Genomic DNA, 13354 nt, shown 5'->3' on the forward strand with positions numbered 1-13354 from the left:
AGAAAACATAGCATAAATCCACCTAAAAAACTTGTGCAGGAATGTTCATAGCAGCATTATTCGTGATCGCTAGGAAGTGGAAGCGACCCACATGTTCATCAGCGAATGAAGGGATAAACAATGCGGTCGAATATTATTCAGCCATAAAAGTGAACAAGGCCCTGACACACGCTACGATGTGGATGAACCTTAAATATGTGATGCTGACTGAAAGACACCAGACACGAAAGGACAGATATTGTGTGATTTTATTTATACGAAACGTCCAGAACAGGCGAGTCCGTAGACTCAGCGGATGTGTGGCTGCCAGGGGCTGGGGGGGAGGTAATGGGGCGTGACTGCTAATGGATCAGCTTTTGGGGCGTGACCAAAATGTTCTGGAATTACTGGTGATGGTAACACAACATTGTGAATATGCTGAAAATCACTGAATTGTACTCTTGAAAATGGTTAAGATGGTGAATTTTATGTTAGTGACTTTTGTCGTAGTAAAAAATTTCAAAAAGAAAAGAAAAGCAAAGCAGTGTGGTCCCATTTTTTATGAATTTGAGTGATGTGGATTGAAAATAGTGTTATAAAATAGTCACATCAGGGGCCGGCCCACGGCCGAGTGGTTAAGTTCCCGCGTTCCGCTGCGGAGGCCCGGGGCTTCACTGGTTCGGATCCTGGGCATGGACATGGCACCACTTGTCAGGCCACACTGAGGCGGCGTCCCACATGCCGCAACTAGAAGGACCCACAACTAGGACATAACAACTATGTACTGGGGTGATTTGGGGAGAAAAAGCAGAAAGAAAAAAGGGAAGAAGGAGGTTGGCAGCAGTCGTTAGCTCAGATGCCAATCTTGGGGGACAAAGAAATTCACATCAGTGTTTCAATTACTGTGAGGTAATGCAGTTCTCTCAAGAGTAAAAAAAGTTAAGATGTCAAAAATGATCAAATGTCAGAGTGGGCAGACCAAGTTGTGAGTTGTGTTTGTGTTATTGCCGCCTGGCCGTGTCCCTGCAGCCGGTGGACAGACCGCATCCTACAGAGATGCTCAGGTTTGGCTCTAAAGGATGCTCGTTTGGAATTAGACTCCCACACAATGCGTCCTCCCTAGTTGCCAAGCCAACAGTTAGGAAAGAGGCACAGGATGGTTTTTTTCAATAAACTTTATTTTTTAGAGCCATTTTGGGCTTACAGCAAAATTGAGGGGAAGATAACAGAGGTTTCCTGTATACCTCCTGCCCCCCACTCCCCCAGCCTCCCCTACTGTCCACACCCCCCACCAGCGTGGCACATTGGTTACAGTCCTTGAACCTACGTTGATGCATCGTCACCACCCAGAGTCCACGGTTGACGTCAGGGTTCGCTCTTGGTGCTGGACCTGCTGTGGGCTGAACACGTGTGTAAGGACCTGTGTCCACCATTATAGGTCATCCGGAGTAGTTTCACTGCCCCGAAATCCCGTGCTCCCCCTGTGCATCCTTCCCTTCCCCCAGCCCTGGCCATCACTGATCTTTCCAGCATCTCCATAGTTTTCCCTTTTCCAGAATGTCATATAGTTGGAATCATACAGTATGTGATTCTTTCACCAAGATTAGCTTCTTTCACCAAGGAATGTGCATTTAAGATTCCTCGGTATCTTTTCACGGCTTAATAGCTCCTTCTTATTAGTGCTGAAGAGTACTCCATTGTCTGGATGGACCATAGTTCATCCACTCACCCACTGAGGGACTTCTTGGTTGCTTCCAGGTTTTGGCAATTATGGGTAAATGTGTAACCATCTGGCACAGTGTATTTTTGACCTGGTCCATACATACATTAAAAAAAAAAACACTAAGGTAGTTTTTTCCTCCTCCAAATGGAAGTCACGTTCGGTTTTTGGCAGAACAGGTTTGAGCTGCTGTTGGGAGCAGTGGCTGCTCAGCACTTAGCAGAGACGAGTTTTGAAAGACGAGAGCAGGCCCCGGGGCCGACAGCTGGCGAAGGGTCCAGCGCAGGGAGAGCGGAGGGCTGGGTGGCGCTCAGGTTTGCTGATCTTGGAGAGCGGTAGGTCAGTGAGTGGCAGGGAGAGGGGGCGGACAGCGAGAACCTGGGCGGGCATGAGCACTGGGACGCGGGGCGGAGTGCAGACCGCCTCTGAAGTGTGGTGGCGAAGGTAATGGGAGGTGACAGGGCGGGCTGGAAAGCCAGCCAGTGGTCCCTGTTGGAAGAAGGTGAGTGTACGTGTGATCGTTTTCCCCATCATGGGTGGGAATGCTTCTGTTAAGAGCTGAGCTAACGTTTGAAAGTACTTAAGTGGCATCCGTTTTAGCAATATTGCAAAAATCAGCCCGTCAGCACCCTGTTAGCCACCTGCTCCTGGTGGAAATGCCCGGAGATGCTGTGGAAGGAGCTCAGCGGGGCCAGGTGGCGGCCATCGCCTGTGTTTGAGGGCTGACAGTGAGGCCTTTCAGCGGAGTGGCTCATTTCCAGCGTCCTCATTTGATGTCACACTTGTGGCCGTGGTAGAACGTAGATATTGCTCCCCATATTTTTAGATGAGTCGTCAAGATGGAGAACTAAGTGACCAGTCCAAGGTCATAAAGGTCAGTTGTTTCCCAGCATGGCTACTGAATTCCCCTGGGAAGCCTTTAAAAATACATATTCCAGGTTCCACCCCAGAAATGTTGATTCAGTAGGCTGAGGCCTAGGAGTCTGTATTTTCATCAGCTGCACAGGTGGTTTTTAGGCAGCTGGTCTGGACAGCACGGTTCCCTGTGCCACCTGCAAACCTCTGAGGTGGACGGGTGTTTTGTTCTGCAGCACACGGCCCTTAGGCCGTGAACTGAGCAGGGCGAGTGGTGGCCAGGGGAAGACCGGCCGATTCACAGACCTGAGGCAGAGGGCACAGCCGAGGCACAGACATTTTTGTAGGAACTGTAGATGAGTTGGGACTGACGTGCCGAGTAGGAGACACAGAGTGATGAGGGAGGAGGCTGGAGAGAGAGGCAGGGTCAGAGCTGCGGGAGCTGACTTCTGGAACCACCCCTCCAGACCAAGGAGACCTGGTGGCCTAGGCAGAGCAGGAGGCAGCGAGGACCCTCCAGAAGATCCAGGTAGGAGGCAGAATTAGTACCCAGCAGCTGGTTAATGTGGGGGGAGAGGAAGTGGGTGATGTGACGTCCGGGAGTCTGGCTTGGACAACTGCATGGGTGGGTCCTCTGCTGAGTTGAGTGAGGGCCTGGGAGGAGTTGGGGGCTGGGTCAGGGAGGAGGGTGATGAACTCCGTTTGGGGAAGGTGGTTTAAGCGTCCAAGTAGAGATGTCTGACGGGCAGTTGGACAGTTGCCGGGGTGGGGGCTTAAAGCCTTGGACACAGGACACAGGTGTGGAGAGTGAACAGGGCACCCAGGAACCTTTTGTTCAGCAGTTACGAGATGAGCAGGGAAAAGGACGAGGGGAAGAGAAGGGGAAGGTGGGATCGCATGCTCCCTGACGGTGGTTGGCGAGGTCAGCGAGCACGAAGCCTGCCTGGGGTTAGCGCAGGCGAGGGGATTGCTGTGTCTGAGCCAGAGCGCTTTCAGGGCAGCAGCGGGGCCTGAGGCCAGGTTGCAGAGAGCAAGAGCAGGATTCAGGATTGGGGTGTGGTGGCTGAGGGGGCAGGTGTTTCTGAACAAGTTCTGTGTCCACGTGGACAGTCCATATTCTGGTCGCGTCCTGTGCTCTAGCATGGTTTTGGGAGACAAAAAGAGAAGGGAGGATTGGTCTTTTTTTTTTTTTTTTTTTTTAAATACAAGGCAAGTACATAGTTAAAAATTTTAAAAGGAATATAAATTAAAAACGAAGTCTCGCTTCAGCCCCCTTTCCCAGTCCCGGTGGGTAACCTGCATTAGCTGTTTGCTGGGTGTCCGTCTCTGTGTTATCTTAAAGACGTAAAAAATACGCATGGTGTGTGTTTGCTGTGAACCAAGTTGAGATGACGCTGAAATACTGTGCTGTACTGTCTTTTTCGGTTCGGATTATACAGTCTCTGCTATGAATCCCTAAATGCTGAGCAGCAGCATAAATTGTGTCAGTATCCGTTTCTTAAAGAGAAACCGACAAGAGAAAAGAAATTAGATGTTTTGGGACTTTGTAACTGCTTATGCATTTTACTCTGTTGCTTGCAAATGACGTTCAGTGACTGAAAATCCCGTGCTGTTGCCTTAAAAGTGGCTTTCCACAAGTCCAGTGAGCTGATGGTCAGCTTTTCCAAGGTCGTAAAGTTTGCTGTCTTCTGAGTGTCCCTCTCCTCCCATCGTTAGATGCGACATGAACAGACAGTTAGACATAGTCTGTTAACAGGAATAGATAGTTGTAATAACCTTTCTAAGCACACTTTTAATCAAGATGCTGGAGTTTTGAAACATATGATTTGCTGACTCGTAAATAAACTTCCAATTTCCCTTATTTCACAATTTGACATGCTTTAAAACCTAAGGCTGAAGCGGGTAGCTTCTGCTGACACAAGATAATCTGTCAGTTCTGCAAGTCAGTTTTTCAGGGGTTCGTTTGGTGTGCTAACAATTAGACCCTGTTTCTATTTGTTTATTACTCTCCCCGTCCCCACACCAAGAGGACGGGTACTGTTTGCCTCCACTGAAGCTTCGCTCCTGTTTCAGCAGGTTAGCGAAAATAATGAAGAGTAGCTAAAAAATAAAACGAAACTACTGATGGAGATGATAGAGAGTGAAAGATGCTGAAGCGCAGCATGGGATGGCCGAGTGAAGAATTTGGGGGAGGGCGGGGGGGGGCAGGGGTCAGGACTCACGTGGGGCTGGGGGAGTGGGAAGGGCCGCTGCTTCCAGCCCAGAGTCCTGCAGTTGCTGGGAGCTACTGGAATGACTGGGAAGAAAGAATGTTCTTTGCTTTCGGAGCTAAATGTCGCATCTGATCCATAGGACGTAACTTAAAATTGGTCTCATGGCGGATTTTGATAAATAATGTCTGGTTTGCATAATCTGGAGCTATTATCCAGATCTGAACCTTTTGTCCAGAAATGCTAAATGTCAGCATTTTTGAGCATTATGTGAAACCAAGTTCTTGAGCTGGTGTTAATGGCTGTTACCTTCCCTGTTCTCAATCCTAGAAAGTGTCAAACGGAAATGCAAATCTGTATTGCTCAGACTTATACTTTAAATGAAAATATCCCAGTGATTATTGGATCTGTTCAGTTTCAGAGATACTTTAATTATAGTAAATAGAATGACACTTTAGACTAGTAGTATATGTGGCTTACAGTATTTTTTAGAGAAACATTTTTTTTCTAAAGAGGAAAAAGGTAGATGCTGACAATTAGATTCCTGTGATGGTAATAGGGGAGATCATTTACTGCACATATTTGGGGTTTGTTCAGCCTGTGCTAGTTTTTTCTGCAATAATGATACACAGTGCACATATGAACGTGCTTCTGGAATCTTAAACTTTGGAATTTCCTGTCTAATGTTTATCTAAACTCCTAAGTTTAAATTTGCTTCGATGCTTTTTCAGTTGTCGAATTCTTTTGAGCCAAGGGAAAAGGTTTTCCTTTAAGGAGTAAAAATAATTGTCAAGTTCTGTAAATGTGTTTTCTACCACGGCCAAAGCAGTCTGTCACAGATTTCTTTTGAGATATAACCCAGCGATAGGAATGAAGCATATTCTCTTTACAGGTGAACGAAGACAGTCTGGGCTGTTAGGAAGAACTTACGGGAACTGCATGAAAGAGACAGAGGCTTGCCCGGGGAGGGGGGCGGGAGGAGGTCACGGGAAAGCGAGGTGACAGGCATCCAGCATAGGGGCTCGATGGGAGCGCAAGTGGGCTCCGGGGCGGAGCTCTCTCTTTCCAGGCGGTGTGAGTCCGTGTAGGAACCAGCTCCTCGTCCCGGTGCGCAGGGGAGCTTCGACGCACCCCCTGAAGCGTCCAGTGTCCACCTTGTTGTGCTTCGACTAGGCGTTTCATTTAAAGGTGGCGAAATTTGTCCATGACAGCTAGTAAGACTTAAAAATAAAACGCTGATACTCAACCCTCCTGGGACTGCAGGTCCCCTGCCACTGGTCATGGTCCCTCGCCCTTCTCCCCTCTCCCTTCTTCCTCACCCCCCTGAAATCCCATGGTCCGTTATCATCACAGCCTTGCACGCCCTGCCCCTCCCTCGCCTCTTTCGCTTCACTGTACTCACCGGCAGAAGCCTGCATCCAGTAAGTGCGTTCTCCGTCCGCTGTCGTGACCAGTGACCGGAAGTGGACCCGCATGCCGCCACAGTCACGTGACTGTCAAACAGCGACTCTTCTCTTCTAGGTGGCTGTTTTCTTCCTTCCCCTTTCCCCTCCCCAGCGCTCCTCACCCACCCTTAAACTTAACGCCAAGTCCTCTGTTTCCTCAGTGAAATTGGAAGAAATCAGAAGAGGTTTTGCGTAAACTCTCACCACATGTCTACCTATTTACCTGGATCTGTGCCCGTGTATTCGGCTGCCCTTCCTCTTACTGTGGGCGAACTGTGTGCACCCAGGAAAGGCCACCCGTGCACTTGGCCGCTTGGCCCGATCTGCTCGCGCTTACTCAGGGGAGTTACTCTGTCGGTCCCACCGCTCCCCTGGCTTCCTGCCAGTCAGCACGCACACTGTCTCGTCCTCCAGAAGGTCTTTCTAAACCCATGTCTGCTGCAGCCCCTGCCCTGTTTCTCTTCCCCCTCTACCGCCCAGTTCCTCAAAGGAGTTTTCGCTTCTCCTCCTGCTCTCTAGTGACCTCAGCCCAGTCAGGCTTTCGGCCCTGCCGCTGCGCCAGAACTGCTGTTCTCACGGTCACCGCTGACCTGCCTTTCAGCAGATCCACCTATCAGTGATCGGTCAGCCAGCATCAGAGATAGGGCTGATTCCTGCTGGGAGCGCTGGATTCCGGCATGTCCTCCTGCCCTCTGCCCGCTCCCAGTCTGCTTTGTTGATGCCCCTCATCTCCCAGCCGTCCAATGTTAGGTTGTCACAGGGCTGGAACCTCATCTCTTCTTGTCTGCGCTCAGTGCCTTGTCCATTTGCGTGGAATGCAATTGCTATCCCGTCTTGGCCAACGTTCCCGAGAACTCCAGACAGGGAATTGCAGCTCTGCACTGGGTATCCCAGTCCGCGTGAGTGTCTGATGCTGTCTCAAATGGAGCAGTCCACACTGGACTTCCGCCCCTCTCTTCAGAACGTGCTCTTCCCATGCTCGTTCCCTTCTCGGAACGTAGTGACTCCGTCCCTCCCTTGCTCCTGCCGGAATCCTTGGCATGGTCTTGGGCCTTTCTTCCTCTCAGATCTGTTGGGTCTGTCAGCACATCCTGTTGGCTCTCCTCCAGGGCATCTTCGGAGCCCACCGACTTCTCTTACAGTGCGCTCGCTCACCTGGTCTTGCCTGCGTCATTGCAATACCTGCCTGGTCCCTCCACTTCTGGCCTCACCCTCTTACCAGCTCTTCTGAACACAGCATCTCCCTTGAGGGAGTGTGTGTCAGGCTTCAAGACACATTGAGTGACTTCTTTTAGTGTTCCCGGAGTTTCTTTCTGTTTGCAGGCCTGCGGTGGAATACTGAAGTACAGAGTCGTCCGTGTTCTTTAGCCAGTCTTGTGCTCTCAGGAGCAGCCTTTTCTCCAAGGGCACCGTGTGTGTGTAAATTGTGATAAAATATACAGACCATATGGAGTAAAGCGATTCGTTTCAGCAGGGGAAAGGATGACTTGAGTAACTATTGGTGTTGAAACTGTTGTCTATCCATTTGAACTAAAATAAAGTTAAACCTTAATTTTGTACAATGAAAACGTATATACCTACCATTTTAACCAGTTTATTGAGTAGCTGGATGATTTCAGTGAAGCCTGTGTCTGTGGCCCCCGGCTGTGCTCCTGGGGGGGGGGGAGGTGTGGCTCTGGACAGGCCCCCAGTCACCCTGGGCGGTAGTGGCAGTGGTAGGGGCCCTCTTCCCCTCTGTCCCTGACCCACCCAGCTGTTAACTCCACTAATTGCCAGCCAATTGCTCTAGTTCCAGCAGTGCCCTGGGGCATAAATTCCCCTACACAGGAACCCAGTCAAATCCTGCCTCCTTTCTAGGAGTTGTCTCCAGGTCAGAGTTTGGTATTTGCCCTGACCCCAGAGGGTTCCTCCCAGCTCCCCGAAGCTCCAGTTCCCTCCTGCACACCAGCGGGGTACTGTCTGGGCTGTGTCTGGGGAAAGCCGGTCATCTCCTCCCAGCTGCCTGTCACCTGACCCCCACTGTTCTTGAGAGCGCCCTTAGGCTTAAACTTCACCCCTGGAGTCAGCTCCTTTTGGACGAGATTAGGAGCTCTCTTACTGCCTCCCCCCCGCCCCCCCCCCCACCGGAAAATCTCTGAACTAGGGCTCTGGAGCCTGGTGCGGACAATGGCAGGCTCCTCTGAGTGACACCTGTGCTCTAGGAGCTGAGCACTGGCAGGGGTGGGCAGCAGCCTGGGGTCTCTGCAGCCTTGGAACCACTGCCTCAGAGAGCGAGGGCGGGGATGATCAGGGCCAGGATTCTCAGCACGCGCCACCCAAGGTGTGGCGTGAGCCTCTATTCCTTGAGTGGAAGTTGGGCAGAACCTGGGAGCCCGCACATCTCCACCATGCTTCCCTCTGCGCCAGGTAGCTGGGGGCCCAGGTGGGAAATGCTGCTGTCCTGCCCCTCCCAGGAAGAAGTCCTTCCGATGGGGGCGAGGGGACGGGAAGCCTGTGTTCTTGGCTGCAGCCTCTAGATTGGAGTCTCTACCTCCTGGAGCTGGGGTCGGGGAGGGAGCAGTCTTGGTGCAGAGGCCGCAGACTCGTCCCTTTCCACGGAATCTTCATAGATTTTCTTGAATAGATGTTTCTTCATTTGTTATTTGCCCTTAGGACCAGGCCAGAGGCTTTGAATAGTTGTTTTTTTGGTTTTGGGGGAAGATTAGCCCTAGGCTAACTACTGCCAGTCCTCCTCTTTTTCGCTGAGGAAGCCTGGCCCTGAGCTAACATCCATGCCCATCTTCCTCTGCTTTATATGTGGGACACCTACCACAGCATGGCATGCCAGGCGGTGCCATGGCCGCACCCGGGATCTGAACCGGCGAACCCCGGGCTGCTGAAGCGGAACGTGTGAACTTAACTGCTGTGCCACCGGGCCGGCCCCACGAATAGTTGTTTTTATCTATTAATCTCACGAGTTTCACTGGGGAGCAGGTCAGCAGAGCTCCTCATGCTGTCAGGCTGGAAGTTGATCACCCACAGTCATAGACTCTTGAAGAAGAAATTAGATAAAATGGGCGTTAGCTGACTATATCCACAAAAATGTTCACGTGTCCTTCAAGATCTCTGTAAACTGTCTCCATCCCCGTCCCCCTCTATTTGTTACCCTTGAGATAACAGCATTCGAGAAAAAAATAAATGTTTTCACTTTACTCTTTTCCATTGTGGAATGTAACAATATGGCTTGCTTCCTTTCATCCCCCAGGGGTAAGTATTTCAGTTCTGCATCATGGCTCAAATAGGCTTTTGTGGGCTAGCCTTATAAAGTCAAATTCTAATTGACCACAGATGGTAATGCTGACTTTGAGTTGCAAATGATTAATTTAGGAATGAGCTTTACACCACCTGTTTGTCAATTGATTTTCTAGAATTACCTCAATCAGCCTCCTTTCGTATTTTGACTGGCAGCTCGATTATTTGTTAGGTGAACCTTTATCCGTTCCTTTGTCCAGTAAAGAGAAAAGTCTTAAAATGTTGAGAAACGTTGGCAGTTGGCAGATAATTTTAATTATTTCAGAGGAGTTTTGCTCCATTGAAAAACTGACAGGAGAATGTGAGTCCTTTCCTTTCTCCCCAGCTTAATGACATCGTGTTTGTGTGAGGGTGCTCAGTGTTGCAGTTAGAAGTGACCCACGGTTGACAAGGGGAGCGCCTGGCACCTCTCCTCTCAGTGATGTCGTCAAGGAACTTTTTCCCCTTAGCTAACGAAATGTCTTCTTTTTTTTTTTTCTTTCTGCTTTATCTCCCCAAATCTCCCCCGACCCCGTACATAGTTGTATATCTTAGTTGCAGGTCATTCTAGTGGTGGCACGTGGGACGCCGCCTCAGCGTGGCCTGATGAGCGGTACCATGTCCGCGCCCAGGATCCGAACCAGTGAAACCCTGGGCCGCCACAGCGGAGAGCGCGAACTTAACCGCTTGGCCACGGGGCCGGCCCCAGAAATAAGTCTTCTTAAACTTCCCCTTCCTACCAAAGGCTTACGGGCATTTGTGAAAAGTCCACATTAGGTAGTTGGCTTTGAGTAATTACTTGGCCAGTCCGTTAGCGTTGGAGTGCCATCAGCCTTTTCCTGGGGATGCTCTTCCCCAGGGGAGAATCCGCGTAGAGCAGGAGGCTGGGCGCAGGGCGGCGGCCTTCGGGGCCTCTTTACTCTCCGGTGGCTCCAGGTCACCGGGGTGCGAGTCTTTTAAAGATGTCTGTGTCCACTTGGTGTCAGGATTCCTGCTCAGGAACGTGTCGAGGGCTTCTCTGGGTCTGAGGAGGTGGGCTTGGAGTCCCTTCTTCCTCCGCTGTGCGTGTGCCCAGGTGCAGGGGTGGAGGGAGGGTGGCGTCTGAGTTACGGCGTCTGCGCGGTCTTGGGCTGGTGGCTCGACCCCCCACGGAGGTCCCTTAGAGCCTCCGGCTGGGGTTGCCTGTGTGAGGACTGGGGTGGCTTGCTGGGAGTCTGTCCTTAAAAGATCTCTTTTCCCCCCTTATTTTCTAGGAGTTTGCAGCACTCAATAAAGAGCTCAGTACGTGCAGGGAACAGCTCCTTGAAAGGGAGGAAGAAATTGCCGAACTGAAGGCAGAGAGAAACAACACCAGGGTCAGTAGGTGCCGGAACTTGAGCCTCTGGGCCACTATCAGTCACTCTGGCTGGCTTTAAACTCGAAAGACGTCCACTCTACCTGGTTTCAAACACATTTTCGACATTTTCCCACGACTTAACTGTGATCGATCAGTTCAGCGTTCTCATACTTTTCTTGAAATTCATAGTTAAGAATTAGTATTTTGATCCATTTGAGGAGGAATTTCTCTAACTTTCTACTGGATTGAAGGCATTCACACTGGTTCAGCATGAGATGGAAAGGATTGATTTGCCCCGAATCCCAATGTGCAATTGAAGGTGTTGTTTAAACTTGCGTCTGTGTTGGCCTTTTCTCCCAGCTGCTGTTGGAGCACTTGGAGTACCTCGTCTCCAGGCACGAGCAGTCCCTGAGGATGACGGTGGTGAAGAGGCAGGCGCAGTCCCCCGCCGGCGTGTCCAGTGAGGTGGAAGTGCTGAAGGCGCTGAAGTTGTTGTTCGAGCACCACAAAGCTCTGGATGAGAAGGTACCAGCGGCCCCGGGGCCAGCCTTGGGCTGCGCGCTGTGCGCCCGGCGGGCGTTGTGCGTGTGCAGCTTCAGTTTACTCTTAGTAGCTTCTGGAATTCTTGTCAACAAAGTTCTTCTGTAAGAAGACAGTTCTATATGGTTAAAAAGTATTAGTTGGCAGAAATGTTTTAGATTTTTGTTTGTTGTTTTTTCCTTTTTCTCCCCAAAGCCCCCGGTACACAGTTGTGTATTCTTCGTTGTGGGTCCTTCGAGTTGTGGCATGTGGGACGCTGCCTCAGCGTGGTCTGATGAGCAGTGCCATGTCCGCGCCCAGGATTCGGAGCGACGAAACACTGGGCCGCCTGCAGCGGAGCGCGCGAACTTACCACTCGGCCACGGGGCCAGCCCCTGGCATAAATGTTTTAAAATTTATTATATCCTGTTTATAGATTTGCTGTTAAGAATTGGGTAATGCAATTTATTTAGGGAGAAGATTTTTCTCAAACTTAAAATTTAGAGCTGTTAATAGGAAGTTTCCATGACGGTAACATCAATGAGAGACGTTCCAGGTGTTCTGTGTTATATCCTGCTAGTGGTAGGGTCACTGTCCGCGAAGGCTTGGAGAAGTGTGCACCCACACACTCCATCCCTGCTGTCCAAGTTTTTCTGCTTTGCAAATGGGTAATTATCCCTCCTGCCTATGTATTTTTAAAACTTTGCCAGTAGTAATATGGAAATTGATTTCGTGTAGCGCCATGCTGAAGAAGACTAATCAATATCTCTGAGCCATTAACATCTCTGGAAATCCCGGGGTGCTGCTAAGAAGCTAGGACACACTCTTGCTCCCGCCTTAAAAATAGTTCATGGGGAAAACGTGAGTGACAGGTGAGGTCGCGATAGCCTGCGCGCCCTGCAATAGAAACAGCTGTGGCAGGGCAAGGGTATTTTGAAGAGTCTTGAGTATTAATTCTAGGATAGTCTGTTGTGTCATTTTCATGCAAATGAAAATATGAAAGACTTCATTTTTGACTGAGTGTGAAATGCAGTTGATGCACAGAGTTAAAGAAGTCCTGTATAGAATTTTACTTGGCTGTTTTGTGGCTCAGCTCCTGTAGCTCCGGCAGAGATACACACGGAAGGGAGACCGTCAGCAAGCTGGCGTCTCCTTCTTCGTGCTGTTTGAAGGCGCTTTACACAACGTGCTGAGTGCCTGTCCCTCCTCCGGCGGACAGACTGACTGCAGAGGACAGTGGCAGCAGGTGTGTGGGTGTGTGGGTGTGTGCCGCCCTGTCTCCTGTGCTGCCGTCCGTCTCTGTAGGTAGACCCCCGTCTCCCTCGGTCCCAGTGGGCAAGGCTCGGAGGAAGCAGCCTGGTGGGCAGTCGGCGGACTCGCGCCCCATCCTCGCCGAGTTCCCTGCGTCAGTTACCTCGTCTCTGAGCCTTCGGAATTCTCATCCGTCAGTTAGGGACGGTAACTGTCAGTTTTGCTTCAGCAAATATTGATTGTCTGCCATGTGTTAGGCACTGTCTGTCCAAGGGCTGGGTAGACAGATGTTTGGGGGATTAAATGAGATAATAGCCAGCATTTATTGCTTCTAAGCCTCTTTCTGTGAGTTATCTCCCTGAGCCTCGTAACAATACTGTAGAGTATGCTCTCTACTATAAATAGTACTAGAAGGCAGGGGACTGTTCCGCAGCCCGTCTGACAGTGAAGGAATTGAGGCACGGAGAGGTTTGGGAGCCCCTTCAGAGGCCGGTAGCGAATGAGTGTGGAGTTTGGTTGTGGTGAAGAGTGCTTTCCTCTGACTCCCACAGTTAACCGTGACCAATAGGGAAAAAAGGAGAATGACGAAGAAAAAGTGCAAACGGTATGCAAATGTGTGGTGGACGGAGTGACAGTCTCTCTCTCCACCCCGTATGTCCACAGTCTGGGGTATTTTATCTGAAAGGCGGTGGTGTTTTTACTGTGCGTTCATCGTTTTCGTAGAGAAAGATGGGTGAAGTTCTACATTGTGAGAATACAAGTAATGAGT

The 13354-nt window shown here is 50.4% G+C and overlaps 1 protein-coding gene across 1 annotated transcript in view; it reads left to right on the plus strand.

Moving 5' to 3' along the window:
- Positions 1–13354, plus strand: part of LOC106846401 (liprin-alpha-1) — a 179051-nt gene that overhangs the window by 42295 nt on the left and 123402 nt on the right. The window contains 2 exon segments of the mRNA XM_070503739.1: positions 10733–10834; positions 11176–11340. Coding sequence (XP_070359840.1) covers positions 10733–10834; positions 11176–11340 — 267 coding nt within the window.

This window comes from Equus asinus, unplaced genomic scaffold, assembly GCF_041296235.1.
Source record: "Equus asinus isolate D_3611 breed Donkey unplaced genomic scaffold, EquAss-T2T_v2 contig_800, whole genome shotgun sequence".
In the NCBI taxonomy this organism is placed as follows: domain Eukaryota; kingdom Metazoa; phylum Chordata; class Mammalia; order Perissodactyla; family Equidae; genus Equus; species Equus asinus.